Below are 20,594 nucleotides of genomic sequence, written 5' to 3' on the forward strand. Positions count from 1 at the left end.
AATTTGCATATCATTCTGATTAGCCAATGGTGGGCATAACGAAAGTACGGTCAATTTGAATCTTTGTCTATTATTAGATAGGATATCACAATCTCCTGCAGGTCAGGTATTTACTAGTATTATAATATCTATGGCTGAAAATTACACGCTTGGAGTGTTAGGAAACTTGCCCGCGGTAAAAAACCAAGTTCTAGGTATATCCATCCATCTGTCCATCTCTGTATCGGGATTCACATGCACTCACCTTACTAATTTGTTCTGAAAATATTCCAGAAAGTAGTGACATAATTACAAGACAGAGGTTCACAACATTTGCCTTTCTCTGGGGGTGTTTTGTAGGTCTGTAATCCTGTTTCCCTATTTGCTTTCCAACAATTTGGGAAAGTATTAAATTTGAGGGTGGTGGTTAGCTATTCCCGAGTTCCATCAAGGATGATAACCCCTTCTGAAATTTTGTGTCAATCTTCTTTTGTGAACTTGTTTCAGAATCAGAGTAAATAAAGGACAAAAACAGAAGTGGTAATAATGGTTCCTTAGTGCAATCTGCCAGGTATTCAGAGGGACAAGTAGGGAAAAAAATGATTTCTCCTTGTTTCAAATGATGTAGGAGAGTAAGAAGAAGGGTAAGAATATGTATAGGTAAATGACAGCAAACATGAGAAGAAAAAAAAAACAAGTAAGAGAGAAAGAGAACTACCATACACCTACTCTAGTATGTATTCTTTCACTATCATTTCTGGCTATTTAAAATGTGGTTAGTGATTATGGTCAGTCAGCAACAAATCTGTCAAGTACACACTGCATAAAAATAGAGGAACTTTACAACAGGGTTGGCAAAACAGTTATAAATAAAAAGCATTAAATGATTTTCAGATCAACACATGAAAAAGGGAAGCAGAATGGTGCAAAATATTCCCGAGAAAAGTCAGGGGTTGTACCAAGTAAGATTGGTATGGGAACACCTGTCTAAGGTGTGCATATGTGGGGGATATGAAGTAGAGATCTAAGTGGGTATTATTTATAGGTAACAAAATCTAGACAAGCAGCTCATCAGAAATTAGTTATCTGGACAGTATAATGTGGCCATTTTTGTAAAAAATTACTTAGTGACTCAAAGATTAAAAACAAAACCTCCTCCCAAGAAACTTTCCTATTCTCTAGAGTAGTCAGCTCCATTGGAAATATGAATATTTCTGCTACTACTAATAAAATGGATCATAAGAGAATACTCTGTTATCCTGCATCTAATCTTAGTATATCTATGTGAACAAAGGCTGTTGGAAAAATATTTCTCACTATGTCAAGAGGGGGTTAAGCTTGGGAGAATGCTTACTACAAAGCCATCATGATTTCATGATACTTCTGTAAACGTAATACAAACCCATAACTTTAAGTTCTTAAAACTTGATTCAAAAACAAAACTCTGGGCACCAGGATCAAATATTGTCTTGTGTGACTTCACTTAAAGCTCCATATAGTATCTGCACGATGGTTCAATTTCTTCATGAAATCTCTCTATACCGAACAACCAGGCTCAATCAATAAAGCATGGGCTCTACAAATATTTACCAACAGAACACACAACGGGCAGATTGGCTTCCTCCACACTCCCACGAAACGAACACTGACAAGGCCCCTCCTTTAGTAGCTAGTTTCATATCCAGCCGACCCTCTCCCTGCCGCCTTCCAGTTTGGGTACTACAGCTTTGGTTTCTTTTCTTTGCTGTATCCCTTCTATACAAGTATTCAGAATGACTACTGCTACTATTGCCCCTGCTTTTTTTGGTGGGGAGGAGAGAGGGAAGGAACTTTCCATCTTCCAAGCCTCTGGCATTGCTCATCAAACCTGACCTTGAGCTCCTTTTGGCTAGGTGTGTTTATGTTTGCCTGTGCTTATTTGCTAGCAAAATTGGTTTTTCCTCCAGTTTCTTCTAGCCATAAGCTTTTTCAAGAGACTTTGAAGAAGCGGCTTCAGAATAATGAAGCTCCTATCCCACTTTCATTTACTCTTTCCATTCATCTGTACAGTCCTGTCTCTATTTCCGAAAATCTGACCTGTAGTGACTCTTTCCACGAAAAGATACTACTAAAAGTTCACTTTTACACAACAGGTATGTTTGTGAAAAGCTAAGTGTAAAGCGAATCACATACTGCCCAAAAGGAGCAGAATCTAAGAAAGTACAAGAATTGATGGGAAAGGATACAAGGGGACTTTGAATACATGAAAAGTTTTAAAAATCTGCAACCAATATGGCAAAGTATAACATTTGTTTAACAGGAATAGTGGACACTTGTATGTTATGTTACTCTTCCTACTTATATATAATTAAAATTTCATACTTAGAATTATAAAAGACCTAAATGAAGCAAATTATAAAAATCATAATGTAAGTTTTTGTTAAAATTTTTTCAGTTTTGAAGTGTAATTGTTGAATAAACTGTCCATTTTAAAGTGTACAACTTGCTGAGTTTTGACAAATATATACATCAGTAAAACCATCACCACCAAGATAATGAATGTATCTTCTATCACCTGCAGCAGCTCTGTACCCCTCTGTAATCCATCCCATTGTACCCTCCCAGGCAACCATGGATTTATTTGTCACTAGGCATTCTGTAGTTCATAGAATTTCATGTAAATGGATCATATAGGTTTTTAGTCTGCCTTTGCTGCACATCCTCTCCAGCACTTTGGTATACTCAGTCTTAAAATTTTAGTCACTTTAGAGCAGTGGTCGCTAACCAGTGGTCTGTAGACCACTGGTGGTCTGTGAGGTCCGAAAGGTTGGTGACCACTGCTTTATAGAGGATCTGTGGTGTTAACTCATTATCTTGCTTTAACTCACACTTCCCACTGACTAATAAGATTGGGAATCTTTTCAGATGCTTATTGGCTATCTGTATACTTTCTTTAGTGAAGAGCATGCTTAAAACTTTTGCCCATATTTTGGATTGGATTATTTGTCTTCTTTGTCTTGATAAATGTTAAGAGTTGTTTTGTTGTGTTTTTTGTTTTTTGGTTAACCATTACCTGAGGATATTTTTTTCTGGCGATTTTTAGAGTGGGGGGGAGGGGGAGAGAGAGAGAAAAAAACATCGATCAATGGGGGGAATAGGAGACATATGTAATACTTTCAAACAATAAAGATTTAAAAGGGGGTAAAAGACTTAAAAGAAAAACATCAATGTGAGAGCGACTCATCAACTGGTTGCCTCCTGCACGCATCCAACCTGCAACCTAGGTATTTGCCCTTGACCAGGCTGACACTCTAACCACTGAACACCACCAGCCAGGGCAGAATTCTTTTTATAGTATTCATCAGGGGTTAGCAAACTTTTTCTATACAGAGCCAGTAAGGAAATATTTTAGGTTTTGAGGTCCACATATAGTCTGTCACATATTCTTCTGTTTTAACCCTTTAAAAAAAATGTCAAAACCGTTCTTAGCTTGCAGGAAACTTTATATAACAGATTCTAAGTTAGATTTAGCCCACAGCAGTAGCTCCTCATCTAGATACAAGTCCTTTGTCAGGTGTATGTTTTGCAAATATATTCTCCCAATTAGTAGCTTGCCTTTTCTTAACAGCATCTATTAAAGGAAAAAGTTCTAAATTTTGATAAAACTACAACCTCTGATTCCTTTTGTGTCCTATTTTGCCAAATCTAAGGTCATTAAGATTTTCTCTTATGTTTTCTTCAATAAGTTTTATAGGTTTAGTTCTTACATTTAAGTCTATGCCCATTTGTGTGTGTGTGTCTGTGTGTGTGTGTATATGGTATGAGGTAAGGGTTGTGGTTCATTTTTTGTAGATGACTATTCCATTGTTTCATCACTATCTGTAAGATTATTCTTTCTCCATTGAATTGTCTTGGTATCTTTGAAAAACAACAACTGACTGAATATATGTGACTTTATCTCTGGATTATCTATTCTGTTCCACTGACCCATGTCTATTCTTACAGCAATACAATAATGTATTCATTACTGTAGCTTTATAATAAGTCTTAAAATTAGGTGTTGTCATTCAAATGCTTTTTCAGTTTTTCTAAGTCCATTGCATTTTAGAATGAGTTTGCAATTTTCTAAAAACTAAAAACTCTGCTGGGAATTTTAATCAATTTATAGATTTAGGGGAGAATCAACATTTGAACAAATCCCGAATTTCTGATCTATGAACACAATCAACTGCTCTATTTACTTAAGTCCTATTTTAACTTCTGTCAGCAAAGTTTTAAAGTGTTCAGTATACAGATCTTGTAAATATGTCCCTAAGTATTTCACAGTATTGTTTTTTAAATTATAATTTCCAATTATTCATTGCTAACGTATGGAGCCACAACTGATTTTTACATATTGAACTTCAATTTTGCAACCTTGCTAAATTCACTGTATTTCCTGGAAACTGATAGTTTTACAGCAGTGGTTCTGAAATGGGGACATTCTTCCTCCCCAGAGTACATCTGGCAATGTCTGTAGACAATTAATTGTCATAGCTAGGGTTTGAGGGAGTGTGTACTACTGGCACCTAGCAAGTAGAGACCAGGGATACTGCTAAACATAACTACACTTCAAAAAAGACCCTTCACAAAAAGAATTACCTAGTCCAAAATGTTTATCTTGCTGAGGTTGAGAAACCCTGTTTTAAAAGCTTAATCAAAATGACATATAATTTTTTACAATATTATTTCATAGGTGGTAGTGTGTCCTTCCATTAAGATCCACATACATATCTGGCTATTTCTTTTGTGATGTTAGCAGTGCAGTTGCAAAGTGACAATATTCTATACACTAATTCCTTCTGCATTTATTATTTGAATTACTTGTTTATCCTAAATAACAGTTCACAGAAGAAAGGAAGGATAAATGCTAAATTCTTTCTTTGCCATTTTTCAAAATGAGCCGGTTCCCTAATATCCTCTAAAGTGACCAATATTATTTTTTAAAAGTATCATTATGAATTCATAGATTAAGATATCATTATGAACTCATAGATTAAGATATTTGATGTGTTTCAATCTATTACCACTTCATCTGTGGCAGGAGGAGATTCTTCATGTTCCGAGTCAAGTCATCTTTTAATAACTTCTCTGCTTTCTGGTGTGACAATATAATTGAGGTTAATCTTGGACATTTCTTTCCCTGCTCAGGAATCGGCCATTTCTCCAATGGCCGATTTTAGTGTCCAAAAGTATTTAGAGGCCAAAATCTGGGTCTTTTCAATACACATATCTGGGAAATTTTTTTCTTTTGGAGACAATACATTGAGTTCATTAATTCAACTTAAATATTTCAAGGTTTTGAATATTCCTTTGTTTTATATCTGAATCTTTCTCTTATGCTGAAAATCCTAATGACATAACATAATCCCTTATTTGCTTTATCCTATAATGTAATATATTCAGAATAATATTACAAACATTATATAACTGAAATAATACAAGTTCTTTTGGTTCTTAATATCAAAGTTCTGTTTTTTAAAGTCAACTGAAAGACCTTTTCTCTGTGAGGTTATTGGGAAGTCAAAACAAAGTTAGAGCCCTGACTGGGTGGCTTGGTTGGAGCGATATCCAGTACACCAAAAAGGTGCAGGTTTGATTCCCAGGGCACATACCTAGGTTGTGAGTTCGATCCCCAGATGGGGCATGTATGAGAGGCAACTGATCAATGTTTCTCTAAAAAAATAAATCAATAATCATATCCTTGGGTGAGGAAATAAAAAAGTTAGATTCATTTAACTTTTGCTAAGTTAGTTTATCCCATGTCTCTTCATTTGACTAGTAGTGATTTGTATCCTTCATAATAAAACTATAATCATATGTATGACATATTCTTGAGTTCTGAGAGTCAGTCTAGTAAACTCCTGAACCTGATGAGATCATGGGAACCCTCCAATTTGTAGCCAGTTGGTCAAAACTGCAGGTGGCCCAAGGACCCCTGGAACTTGCAGGTGGTGTCTAAAGTAAGGGCAGTCTTGTTGGGGACTGTGCAGTCTTAACTTGTACAGTCTGATGCCAACTTGGGGTGGTTAACGTGAGAATATATTGTAGTACACCAAATTAAAATACCCTGAAATTTAGCTTTGTTGTATATGTTGTCCGTGGGTTTGTTATTATGTGGATTTGAGACTCAAAAACTGTACCAGGTCACTACCATTTTGTTGCTAGCCTTTCTTTGTGTTGTATGTTAACTTAGTACATCCTCCCCTGCACACTATTTCAATTTTTATCATCATTTCACAGACAGATAGTTACAGAAGATTAAATTGCCATGACTATACAATATCACTCTTACTGTTAATTAGAACTCATCTGCAGTGTACTCTCTGAAATGTGCAAATGGCAATTAAAGCTACTATATTCATGACTATAATTTATGAGTTAATAAGAAACCAGACAGGGGACTTTAGTTTTCAAGGAACTAAATCAGGTATTCTGATTTATCTTTTATGATTATTACCACCATCAAATAACAAATGCATAGTAAAGTATTTCAAATATTGCTTCCAAATCAGCAGAATGCATTAAATTTGTAAATTAAACAGAACACAAACTGCATACTGGATATATTGATATATATTGTTTTCAAACAGGTCTGAGGCTAGAACCCAAAAATTAAAAAAAATAGAAGCAAAAAATTTACCTCTTTGACACGTAGTTGTGATGATGCAGCCATATAATCTGATTCTAATTTATTCTTCTCTGAGGTCACTGTAGTATTTTGAAGAATTAAATCTACTTTTTGTATATGTAAAGAAGTGCAAATCTAGGAACAAAAACCCGTAAAAGTTTGTTTTTTAATGTATTATTTTTCTTAATTGTAAAATTATAAACCATAAAATTATTCTTCATCTGATGTGACTTTTTATTTTTACAACTATTTCTTACAAGAGAACTTTTAAAACTTTTCCTGTGTATTTATAATTTCGCATAATGAGTGCTTTTAACCAATTTATTATCTTACTAGATAATTTGCCCGATGCACGAAATGCAAGAGTAAGCCTTCCTTCCCCCAGCTGCTGGCACCTGGGACCCGGGCTTCCCTCAGAGCCCCGGCTTTGTCCAGAAGGACATCCAGTCTAATTAGTCTATTACACTTTTATTATTATAGATAATAAAAATGTCAAATAATAAAGTTAAAAATCTCTAAGATTTTACTAACTTGTCTTATCTACCTAATATAAAGAAAATGCCTTACCTTGATTAGATTTGTTAATTCAGTAACAAGTTTTGCTTTCTGAACATTTATTTCTTTGATTTTAGTATTTGCTTTTCGCTCTTCCTCTTCAAGATTGCAAGTATCCTGTTCCATCACCTTTAAACTGTAATGATGAAACGTATAATGATGTAGAAATCAGTTATACACAAGGATTGAGCCCAAATCCTTGGTCCCCTGCTGTTTTATGAGCTATTTAGCAATGCTACCCAGATGTCTAAACTGCTAGCTTCTAGATTAAACAATCATTTTATGCAACTATGCAGGATCAAAAAGTATTTGTTGAGATAGGTATAGGGTGAGGCAAAAGCAGGCTTACAGTTGTCTGTATGGAAAATAATGCAATACTAAATAATAATTCAGTAACAAACATTGTTTTGTGTACTCACAACTATAAACTTACTTTTACCACACCCCGTATTATGTGCCCAGTGTAATCTATCTAGGCAACTAATGCTAGTGCTAACGGTATAGCATTTGGAGTTACAAATGTGGATCTGAATTTGCTCCTTCCTGCATAACTGGACAAGTTACTCTTCTGGACTTCAGTTTCTTCATCTAAAAATTAAAAATCATACGAGAACCCCTCCTACAGAACTGTGGTGAAGATGTAAACTATGTAACACACTTAGTATAGTGCCTGGCTCATAACTGATACATACTAGTTGTTACTCTTGTTTTCAATATTATTTATAAACACAGTCCCCTCCCTCCCCTTAAGGAGCTTAACTGGGGGGTCGGGGGGGGGGGGGATGGGGGACTTACTTAATAAAAAAACACACCCCATGGCTCAGTGGTTGAGAGTTAACCTATGAACCAGGAGGTCACAGTTCAATTCCAAGTCAGGGCACAAGCCTGGGTTGTGGGCCCCTGTAGGGGGGATGCAGGAGGCAGCCAATCAATGATTCTCTCTCTCCCCCTTTCCTTTCATCTCTGAAATTAAAAAATATATAAAGTTAATACTTTGTTCTTTATTTTAAGATGAAGAAAGTAAGGCTCAGAAGTTAAGTTACCTAAGATCACAGATATGAAGTGGTACGAATGCACCAAAGTCTAAATTGTTTCCACTACACTATGTTGCCGTTAGGGGATAAAGCAAGAGCAAAAGATGGGAGCAATAATAAACAAGAATAAACTAGTTCAGTGGAGTTATAGAGTGTCCTGAATGGTACATGGGGGAGGGTGATGAGTTGGAATGAGTAGAGTGAAACAAGATTTTGGAAAACTTGAAAGCCAGTCTAAGGGAAAGTAGTATTTAAGTAAATTTCATGTAATGGCAGAAAATCACAACAGATATTCTTACGTGGGGTAGGGACATAAAAAGAGAAATTTACAGTATTCTGGAGGCACTGAAGAGAGTAGGGACTAGTCAGGCCACCACTGTAGTATTCCAAAGTGCATAACTGTACATATGAAAAGTCATTTCACTATGAAAATCAACAATACTTTATGAGGAGAAAGTTTAGTTTTAGACAGTATAGCAGCTGCAGAGTAAAGGTTAAGTGTTTGCAGGTGCTTGAATGAAGTGAAGGGTTTAAGTTGAAAAAAGGCTTAAAGTAAAAAAAAAAATTCTAGGCAATTAGACTAAAAAGATAGAACTTGTCTTAAGCAACCAAGGTACATTATTAACTTTTAAAATAAAAGTTAATGACATTTGTTTGCTTAAAAAAAAAAACACAAAAAATTTTCTTAATGCATCTCAAATATGATTCAATTTATGAATGTGTTTATAAACACATACTATATTAGGTCAAGGTAAACTTACATCTTACTCAAGCCAATGAGCTATCATTTATTATTAAAGGCTGATTATGTCATTAATATCTATATCTTTATTCTATAGGCAAGAAGTATAAAAGAACAACAACAAAAAGATCTGAGCTATGATGTAGTAAGATATGGGAAAAACCTTGAAACTAAAAGCTAATATTCATTTCCCCTGGTAGTAGAATTAAAGTTTGAGAAAAAAATTATTACAAAATGTGCTTGAGGGAATTATGGTGTCATTCCAGGGTAAACTAATAATATCCCATACTGCTTTGTGTCCCTAGCCACACCCCATGAAACTGGATACAAAATACCTTCCTAGTTTGGAACTAATTTTTTGTTCCAGTTGTCTTTTCTTGTTTTTTCTTTCAAGAAGCTCCTTCTTTCGTTGTCTGAGTTCATTATCTTTGTGTTCTAGATGTTTGTTCTTCTCACGCAAAGCAATCAACCCTGATTCCACTGCTTGCAATTTTCTATTAATTTCCTATGGGATATTCAAAATAGTTAATTTAAAGAGCCCTAGTTAAAGTATTATAAATCCAGTTAATATTTTTTTCTAATAAATTTTAAAAAACCAACCTTTAGATGTTCTTCTAGGTGTCTTCTTTGCTCTAGATCCACAGTGACTGTGAGAAACTGGGCTACTTTTAGGGATGTGTTACTAGAAATAACTTTATTTGAATAAAAAGAAGTTTTCACCACATACTTTTCTTCTGCTGTATACATTTGTTTTAATCTGGTTTCTTGTATTACCTACAATGTAAAATAAGTATCAGTGCATATCTAATAATAACTGATATATTTTTTAAAAAACCAAAGAATTAAAAATACAGATCAAATGAATTTTAGATCAAAATATAGTATACAGCTGTTTTTTAAAAACTTATCCAACAGTATTTCTAAAAAGGTAGCTGATACATTTTATGTTATTATCTTAGATAACATTAAGAAAATTAGGAGAAACCAAAACAACTAGCAAAGCTAACTATATTCTACTTCGCTATACAATCGCTCCCAACTAAGTACTTTTGGAGCTTTGTTGTATCTACAGAAAAGATACCAGGACCCATGTGTCCATACATTGAACTGTTATTTCAGGTAAGTTACTTACTCTTCCTTCCCCTCAGTTATACTGTTCAAATATACATAATCTTAAATTCAATTCCTGTATAATTTGAGAAAATACTTAATGGAAACACTTGTCAAGGATTTCAGAGACTTAATTTTTGCATTTTGGGGGGATCTTTTTTCTCAAGAACTTATACAAGGAATAGATCTAATAAAAAATAAGCTGCTGTAATTCAGTTTCTTTCTAAACTCTAAAGGTTTATTACCAATACTATTATGGCTTCTCTGCAGAAGTTTATAGTCTAAGTGAAGAGAAAAGACATTTAAGCATCCTAAATTTTATAAACTGGCATTCAATGCTGAATAATTTGGAATGAAGGGAAAGCCTAGAACAGGTTACCCAAGTTTCAGGAAAATAAGTTTTAAATGGGATTGAACTGAGAGATGGTGAGGGAAAGGCATTCCCACCAAAAAGGACATCAAGAGTGTCAGCAGAAAATTTAACCAAAGGGGGAAGTATTAGAAATTGAGAACAATTCCATAAATAGGTTGTAATCATTGTTAGAGAACCTAAAATGTTAGAATTCAATAATAAAGCAAAACTTACACTAAAAAATGTACTGTTAGTCTAAGGAAGAAATATAGCTGTTATTGTCATTATCTAGATATGATTGCAGATATAAAGATAAGTAGTTTCCTCAATATAAGTTTGTATCTTCTGAAAGATATCCAAAATAATGTCAGGGACTTTACAGTATATGCACATGTCTGAGAAGCATCTCATCATAATTTATAAGTGTTTATATACAATATAGCACCGAGCTGGACAATGAAACAATAAGTATAAGAAACATTCAATGTTTTCAAGGATTTTAAAGATACCATCACCTATATAAAAATAGAGTTTAAGAAAAATATTTGAAAAGAGATGAAGGAAAATATGACTTATTATGAATTAATTTTACTTTTAATGTAAATTATTTGAATTCCAATGCTGTTTCTCTAGTAAAACAGCTCTCTGGGTGACTTAAAGTACATGAAAATAATTCAACATGAAGCACTGTTCAAGAAGTAAAACTGAAAGCCCTTACCAAATTTTCTATAGTCTTTTTGCAATAGTAAAGCTACCCTCACCTTCAAACAGCCCTACCTATACCTAAAGTTATGACAGACATTGGTTTGGTTTATGAATATGGTCTTGTCCTTTTTTCTAAACACCGTAGAATTAAGACCAGAGCGATACACTGGATTAACTGTAAACCAGTTGTTAGAAAATTTTAAACATATTTTCTAATGAAGTCAATATTGTAAGTAACAGTAGGTCTGTAATTGGGTCCTAGATGCTTACAAGTGGTATTAATAGGGCAACTTGGTGTTATGGAAAAACCTGTTTTAGAAGAGATTTCTTCCCTGATTCTGCCTGTGATACAAACAACAAATGTGGTTTGGAGCCTTGGAGTTAACTTGTAAGAAGACAATTCTAAACCGTGTTGGCAGAATATAGGAACTAAGAGTTCCTTGAGAAACCTGTATGATCTTATCAACCAATGTCACCCAAATAAAATTGCAATTAGTATATTAAAAAAAAGCCTGGAAGGTGAAGGAGGGTGGGAGATAACCAATCAAAAACCTTGTATGCATATATGCATAAACCCATGGCCACAGACAATAGGGTGTTGAAGGAAGGCTTGGGGGGTGGTGGTGGGGGGTCAAAGGGGAAAAAAAGGGAACATATTGTAATACTTTCAACAATAAAGAATTATAGAAAAGAATGGCTTATCAGGGAGATCACTTTGTAAGTTATATAAAAATCCAACCACTATGCTGTACACAGTAACTAGTATAATATTGAATGTCAACTATAATTGGAAAATAAAAAACAAACATTTTTTTAAAGAATCCAATGGATTAAAAAAAAAAAAAGCCTAAGTACTACAATAAGCCAGGAAAATGAGACCCTATTAAGTAAGGATGGTCACTGATATATGAGGTAATCTTAAGTAGAAGCTTTAAGACGGGGAGGTTTCACTATATCGAAGCCTACCATCCTGAAGTATAATTTCTCTGAAAGATAATCCAGAATACAAGAACCTAAATGATTAAATCATTAATGTAACGTTTAAACATAGGTCCATCAAGCAAGGCAGAACAGAATCAGGTAAGAGTGCCAGGTATTTCTTTTCAGGATTTAACTTAATGACCCTATAGGTACTATTTATTTACTCTAGGTAACTCCACATCACTCCTGTCATAAAGTACTAGTCAATACTTTATGTTATATTATGTTTTATGTTATATTAAAAATACAAAATACAAAGATAATTTCTATGTGGTTAAAAACAACAGAATGATAAAGCTTCTTTAAATTTCTTACCTTTTTTCCTTGAGTGTAAGCTAAGAAAACTTAATAAAACTACTGATTTAGTACTTTCTTACCCGTTCAATTCTTTCTCTGGTCCTTTCAGTTCCTACAGGAACTTCATGAATATGATACTGGCTGCAAAGGTAGCTCATGACAGGAGCAGGTGCATCAAATAATTCTCGCAAGTAAGAGAAAAATCCATATTGTCTGAAAGGAAAAACACCTATTAGATTTTTCTTCTTAAAATATCATTAAAAAAATCTGATGGTTGACAAGTAGCCAATAAATAAGAGTCTTTTCTTTGTGTATTTGTATATTTGAAAATCACTTAAGTGGTTAATAATTGAGATTTATTGCCTTGTCAAGGTTTAATTTTTATATATTTATGATTACAAACTATTAATCTGTTTTTTTTGACATTTCTTCTATTGATTTTGTATTTAGAATGTCTACTTACATTCAGAGTTAAGATATTTACTTACTACTATTTTATAATTGCAATTTTTCCATTTAGTCCTCTGGAAATTATTTTTGCATTATTAAGTGGTGTTTTATCACTTTATTTTCCCAATAATTAACCAAGCATTTTGGTATTTTTAATTAAATAGTCCAATATTATTCCAATGATTTAAAACATCATCATCATATATTAACTATACCATAGTTTGTTCTTGCGCCTAGATTTTTCCTTATTTTAGACTTAAGTAGAGATCCTAAAGGGAAATAATACAGCCTATAACAAATATGTGACAAAAAGATAATTAAAATATATTAAAGAGATAAATGACTACTCAATATTTAAAAGGTACAGGTTAGTTCTAATAGTATTTTCAAGACTTACTTTAGTTCATTTAGAGATCTTGAAGGTGCTCTGTCGGCATATGAACTCCTGGGAGCAATAACAGCATTCACTCTTAATTTCTTATTGTCACGAACCTGAATATAAAAAAGGAAAATATTAATTTAATAACCATCTATGCTCAATCAAAATGATTTTTAAAATTAATGTATTCCTACTGGCATTCATGGGATGATCAGAAATTTAAACACTGACAGGGTATTTAATGGTACTTACAAGAAAAATTTTTAGTGATATTGATATTGTAGTTATGTGTTTTTACAGAGTCCATTTCTTTTATAATTTTCACTGATAAATTCTATGAAACAGTTAAAAAAGCAATAATACCAGAACTCTTTCAGAAAATAAGAGGGACATTTCCCAAGTCATTTTATGATACCAGCATCATCTTTTTTTAAAAATTAAATATATTTTTATTGATTTCAGAGAGGAGAGAGAGAATCATTGAATGCCTGCCTCCTGCATGCCTCCTACTGGGGATCGAGCCCACAACAAGGGCATGTGCCCTTGACCAGAATCGGACCCGACACTCTATCCACTGAGCCAAACCAGCTAGGGCAGAATCACTGGTTCTTAAACCTAGTTTCATGAAGAATAGGATACAACATAGTCTCAAAGTATCTCCACATACATAATTACAAGGAGAAAAATAATTTTGTGTAATACTTGTTTTGAAGACAAATTTGTTCTGAGCAACTGATATATTAGGAGACAATTTAAGAAATACATGGATTTCAAATTTGCTTACATGCAATTCTATCTACAAGAAACATGAGGTTTTTCTCTAGGTGAATGCAGAAAACTGCACCCAACTCAGCCTAGCTGCTGAGAAATACATGTAATTTGTGCACAAATACAGACACACATACACTCCTCTCAAACGTCTACCAGCTACCTCAGGTCACCACATGTATTATGAGCCCTATCCAACCATATTTGCTGTTGCAGCGTTCTATCCAACTTTAGATAAGCGCTTTCAATTGTTTGACCCACTATACCAGTGATGGCGAACCTATAACATGCGTGTCAGAGGTGACACGCGAACTCATTTTTTTGGTTGATTTTTCTTTGTTAAATGGCATTTAAATATATAAAATAAATATCAAAAATATGTCTTTGTTTTACTATGGTTGCAAATATCAAAAAATTTCTATATGTGACACAGCACCAGAGTTAAGTTAGGGTTTTTCAAAATGCTGACACGCCCAGCTCAAACGGTTTGCCATCACTGCACTATACCCTTCCAAGGCCTGCTTCCACAAGCTAGCTTCAGGTCTTTCTAAAAACAAAGTACATATTTATTGTATTTGTATATTTCTTGACAATCTTAAATGTGTAAAACTATGCTGTCATTTTTCTCCCCATAGGCCCAATGGGTTTCTATTGTATAATTTTGCATAGCATAATGAGTTTTAGGAATGAACATATTGGGTTATAGCAAAACTGACTACTTTGCAATGGAGAAATAATAAAGCAAATAGGGAAAATGCAAGTAACTAGTGAATCTGGGTAAAAGGTATACAGAATTTCCATGTATACTCTTGCATATTTTCTGTAAGTTTAAAGTTACATCAAAATAAAATTTTATTAAAAAGAAATAGAAGGTATACATTCATACTGATTCTTATTTATGTTTGTAAAATATATTGCTTTAGTGGTTACTCTAAATAAAAGAATTATACAATGAGAAAATAATTTCCTTTTCAATTCTCATCACAGGAAGAAAACTGCTGTATAACTCCTTATCTCCCCCTCCCTTTTAAAAAAGAATTCTGTTCTCTGCTTTCAGTAAGGAACAGTATAGATCTAGCACTAACATTGTTTTTCTCTTTATTGTTGTGCAAACTGTTTTCTAATTTTGCAGTAATATTAAACTCCCTTTCAGAATATTTTGTTTGAGTAATAAAAAGTGAAGTGAGTTAGCCCTGGCCGGTGTGAGTCAGTTGGTTGGATGTTGTCCTGAGCACCGAAAAGGTTGCCGGTTTGATTCCCAGTCAAAGCACATGCCCAGGTTGCAGGTTCAATCCCCAGTAGGGAGCATGGAGGAGGCAACTGATCAATGTCTTGTTCTCACATCGATATTTCTATTTCTCTCTCTCTCTCTCTCTCTCTCTCTCTCTCTCTCTCTCTCTCCCCCCCCTTCCTATCTCTCTAAAAATCAATAATATATATTTTAAAAAGTGAAGTGATTTAAATAAAAAAATAATAGGATAGTTTGCTCTGGCCAGTGGGCATCATCCCATGCACGGAGTGTGCAGGAGGCAACCAACTGATGTCTCGATCTCACAATGATGCTTCTCTCTCTCTCGAAATTAAAAAGAGAAATCTTTTTTTAAAAAGTAGCACTACATGTTGGGATGGTAGTGCATAGTATATGAAATGGCAAAAACTGTGAAGATGGTTTGTAAGTTACTAAAAAGATGGGAAATATACTTTAGTACATACAATAAATTTCACAATTAAAAATACATAAAAGCCCTAGCTGGTTTGGCTCAGTGGATAGAGCGTCAGCCTGTGGACTGAAAGGTCCCAGGTTCGATTCCGGTCAAGGGCACATGCCCGGGTTGTGGGCATGCAGGAGGCAGCTGATCAATGGTTCTTTCTCATCATTGATGTTTCTATCTCTCCTTCCTTCTCCCTTCCTCTCTGAAATCAATGAAATATATTTTTAAAAAATACATAAAAAGTCATACATGTAAGAGGAAGTTCTGGTCTTATTGATGAGACCCTTTGAAAAGTTCATTGCTAACAGCACAAGAAAAAATAATAAAGGTCTAATTTTTAGGAACTTAAATTATCAATACACAGTTCAAATCTTTAGCACAGAGGAAGCATGTGTTTTTGAGGCAAAGCAGGGTACTCAGAATTGACTAAGCTGGTGACTTTCAAAATAGAAATCCTCTTAATATGTGGTACACCCTTCACAATATGTGGTATATCACAGACTTGTAACCCAAGCAACCTACTTCTTGAATGAGCTCTGATACTAGAACACTAACTCACTGGGTTAGGCTTAAATTAGTCCTAAAATATACAAATGTTTAACTTTTTGAAGTACATTTTATAATTTCATACATTTAATCTTTTTATGCAGTCACCATATATTCACATTCCCTACCAACTCCCGAACGAGATGGAGGACAATATGTTAAAAGCCAAAGCAAGAAATTTTTCTAATCTAATCTACTCACTTGTGTACCAGACAAATAGAGGCCCACTTGAGCTGATTTAGGGTCTTGTCCTTGCTTAAGACTGACTAGCAAAGGTTTAAACAAACAAAATCTTTCTGGGGCTTTAAAAGAAGTAGATGGCATATGCAAAAGAAAAAGAAATCTTACTGACAGGATATAATAGCATATATAGCTAACAATATATACTATATAGCTATATAGTAATATACACATAATAAATACAATAGCTAACAAGCACTAGCTAATACTTTTTCATTTAATCCTCACAAAAATATTTTAAAGTAGATAGTATTATCTCCATTTTAGAGTTGAGGAAACTAAGGCTCATATTTAGGCAACTTGCCCAAGTTAGTATCAAAGTCAGAATTCAAATCCTGGCAGCCTAACTGTGCTCCTAAGCTATGCTACCTTTCAGTGGCTTAGATTCTTGGTTAGTGGTGTTTTCTAGCCAGATACAGGAATCTCATTTTTTGAAGATTTATTTATATCAAACAATAACATCAGATTGAGTTCCCATCCAAAGATAAACTAAGTTCATTCTAATATAGTTTCCAAAAGGATGTTCAAGACCAAAAGTCCATCATTATGATGTTTCTATCTTTTTAGACAATGTCACAGAATTACTCTTCATATTAATTCCAAATGTTAATTTCAAAATTGTATATTACAGAGTGGAGTATAGGCTGTTTTTCCTCTTAGAAAACAAATTCATTTCCCAATAACAGCATAGATAGGACAGAAATTAGTAAAAGAGTTGCTCACACTAGAGTTACTGCTGGTAAAATTAGTCATTATCACTTTTTGCTCTAGTTTAAATTTTAAAATTCACTGGAAGTGTCAAGTGAGTCAAAATATGTTAGTTTATACTTGCCTCTTTGAGGAAAACCTCCATATCTTCTTGACTCTCAAATACAAAGGCTCTCAAGTCATTTGGTGGAATATGATTTTCAACATATTTGGCATTTTTATTATCTTTCATATTGATCTAAAGAAAACAAAGAGAAAGAATAAGTTGATTTTCATGAAACCCAGACAGATTACTAGAAAATAATCACATTTATCGTAGATTTAATTAGATTAAATTTGATGACTGAGAAAAAGGGAGACCAAAAAACCCCCCAAAAACAAAACAACTTGGTATTGAAGGGTCAACATTGTAAAACATCTATTTAATCTAAATTATTACCCAGAAACATCCAATACATCATAAAATGAAAGCTAAGACTTGAATAGTACCTGGTGCATAGTGGTTTTGGTATTATATAATAATAGAGTTCCTTTCTGGAAAACTCATTGAAAACACTGAAAGTCTTAGACTGTGACCTGTAAGTAAAAACATTTCTCATCTGTCCCCAAACTTTTTTCTTCCTCATCTTTAAGAGGAATTAATATTATACATGGCAATAACTGGTACAAAAACACAAATAACTGAATAAAATTATGAAAATGAAAAAAACTAGCTATGAATTGTAACTATTAGTAGTGTCTTCAGGAGAAACCCAAGGCTAGTACCACTACAGCATAAAAACTTAATGATTTATTTAAAAATACCAGCTAATTAGACATTTCTGCATGCTGAGACTCAATGGTATTTGATGATACAAAGATAGGTCAGGAAAAATTTTCAAAAGTTCAATCTATTTATCACAAATGATAAATATAATGAAAAGCACAGTACAACAGAGGTATATAAAAATGCTATCTAGGAAATTTAAAGGGAGAGATTAGCTCCAGCAGATGGAAATCAGCTTTCTTAAAAAAAAAAAAGAAAAAAAAGGCTTTATAAATATATAAAATGCAGCACAGTAGTTAAAAGCCAAGGCTCTGGGGTTAGACAGATGTCACTTTAAATCCTGTGTATAACCTTGAACTAAAATCTCTGAAAACTTTAGTTATTTCATCCTATAAATGGGTAAAGTAAATCAGCCTATACCTCATAGGAATAAATGTGAATTAAAAGAGATACAATAAAAAATTAATGCAGCACTTGTTACATAAATGCTGTCCAATATCACTATTTTAAATTATAGGATATCAACAGTATGGAAAAATGGAGAAAGATATACAATCAAACGAAATAAAATGAAAACCACATAAAATACTACTCCCTGGACATCAACACTATAAACATTTAGTGTCTATTTCTTCACAATTTTTTTTGGGGGGGGGCACCAAATTACTTTATTGGAAAGAATAGCACAATTGAAAGAAAATGTATGTGGGTATTTGCTCCAACTTATAGAAAGAGTAAGCAAAAGTAACCCCAATATGACTATAGGAAGTAGAAATTTTTTTTATAGCTATCAATAAGCGACCTACAACTTAGCTCTCATCATCATTCTCTCCCAGGGTGCACTATTCAGAGATACTCTGTTATGTCAGATTCTGGATCTCTCTTCTTGTGTAAGTTGGTTACATGGTCATTCAAATCTTTGATGGGTTTCACTTGCTAATTTAGGAAATACTTCTAAAGGAAGTCACAGAAGTGGGGAAGGGGGGCAGTTATTCACTGGCCAGTTTGTTCACTTCCAATAGTGACTGATTTGCACTTTTTTTTCAAGTGTAATGCATACTCCCACTGCATTCATGGTCTGGTCTCCTGATATCCAGAAGGAAGATTTGGCCACCTTGTTGGCTCTGCAGCTTATCAGTTTCTTAGCATGCTCCTTCTCATAAGATTGGTGAAGAAAATATCTGATAAAGTTCTCCAAAGCCACATCTTCTTAGTCACAGTAGTAAGACAGACAGGTAGACATAGGAAGTGTATGTAGCAATCCAAGATGATCTGGTGGTTAATGACAGCATTCTGTTTCACAATTTTTAAAAATGAAATCTTTCTATACATCCTATTCTGTAGTCTTTTTAATAATTCATTAACATGCCACAAATGTCCTTTTATGTAAGTAGAGCCTACAGCAACATTTTTAATGGCCACATAGTATTCCAATATAAGGACATAGAGTAATTCACGTAACTAACAATATCTTTGAAAACTTTGTTTTTTTGCCCCATCATTCTGCTATTATAAACACTACTGTGGAATATAAGTGTAAAAACATTTTCCCACATTTTTCCAATTCAGTATTGAAATTGTTAGAAATAACTCATGAAATCTGATTGCTAATTGACAAGTTATGTGACTAAAATTTTAAGTTTACATATTAACTTGCTTATGAAGGTGGGTGCATTTCAACTAAATCTGGAAGGGTTAAGTGTGTATGGGAATACATTTGGAAGAAAGTGATAGAAAATGTGAAGGGTTATTCCAGGAAGGGTAAAAAAGGAGAGTCTATCATTGTATCTCAAAGATTTGTAAAATGAGAATATATGCCAGCTAGTAATCCAAGTTAGTGATAGGCCACTATTAAAAAACCAAGTGACAAGAGGATAAAATATCTAATAAAGTTCTAAAGTACTATTTTGAAATTGGCATTTTAATAAAAATGTGTTGACAATCACACTTGACTGTAACTTATATTTAGGATCACAATATTTTTCCTTTTTTAAAAAAATATGTTTTTATTGATTTTAGAGAGAGAGAGGAAGGGAGAGGGAAAGAGAGACAGACACATTGATGAGAGAAACATCAACATCGGTCGACTGCGTCCTGCACACCCCCTATTGGGGATCGAGCCCACAACCCGGGCATGTGCCCTGACCAGGAATCGAACCAGTGACATCTTGGTGCATGGGTCAAAACTCAACCACTGAGGCACACGGGCCAGGCACAATATTTTCTCCCAGTCCTTACCAAATCAATCAAATGGTACCTGGGTCCAAAATAGATATTCCCTTCTTGATCTACCAAAAATAGTCTAAATGATATACATCTTAGCAAGAAAAGAATACAGTATTATGCATATTAATTTTGCTAATGTAATATAAGATGTAATGTTAAAAACTATATGAAATGATTTTTAATAAAGTATAACACAATCATAAGTTTTGGAAAATAGAACTTTTCATGAATCCTACAAGGATCTATACTACATTCTTTTCTAAAGTACAAGAAATTATCTAACAAAAACAATCCTTAAGTTTATATTATGTATGTATAGCTATCATTACCAAAGAATGTGGTTTTTACTTTTTGTGACCAAACTTATTATTTTAAATTTTACATATAAATCTTCC

General features: G+C 33.7%; 1 protein-coding gene across 4 annotated transcripts in view; it reads right to left on the minus strand.

Moving 5' to 3' along the window:
* The window catches only part of SMC5 (structural maintenance of chromosomes 5), an 83,995-nt gene that overhangs the window by 14,304 nt on the left and 49,097 nt on the right, over positions 1-20,594 (minus strand). For all 4 annotated transcript variants that reach the window (XM_005868327.2, XM_005868326.2, XM_014541297.1 and 1 more), the window contains exons 11-17: positions 17,332-17,445; positions 13,252-13,346; positions 12,485-12,617; positions 9,560-9,733; positions 9,295-9,464; positions 7,196-7,319; positions 6,641-6,763 (exon numbers count right to left, since the gene is read on the minus strand). In XM_005868327.2, coding sequence (XP_005868389.1) covers positions 6,641-6,763; positions 7,196-7,319; positions 9,295-9,464; positions 9,560-9,733; positions 12,485-12,617; positions 13,252-13,346; positions 17,332-17,445 — 933 coding nt within the window. The remainder of the gene's footprint in view (positions 1-6,640; positions 6,764-7,195; positions 7,320-9,294; positions 9,465-9,559; positions 9,734-12,484; positions 12,618-13,251; positions 13,347-17,331; positions 17,446-20,594) is intronic.

Source organism: Myotis brandtii, unplaced genomic scaffold (genome assembly GCF_000412655.1).
Source record: "Myotis brandtii unplaced genomic scaffold, ASM41265v1 scaffold266, whole genome shotgun sequence".
NCBI lineage: Eukaryota > Metazoa > Chordata > Mammalia > Chiroptera > Vespertilionidae > Myotis > Myotis brandtii.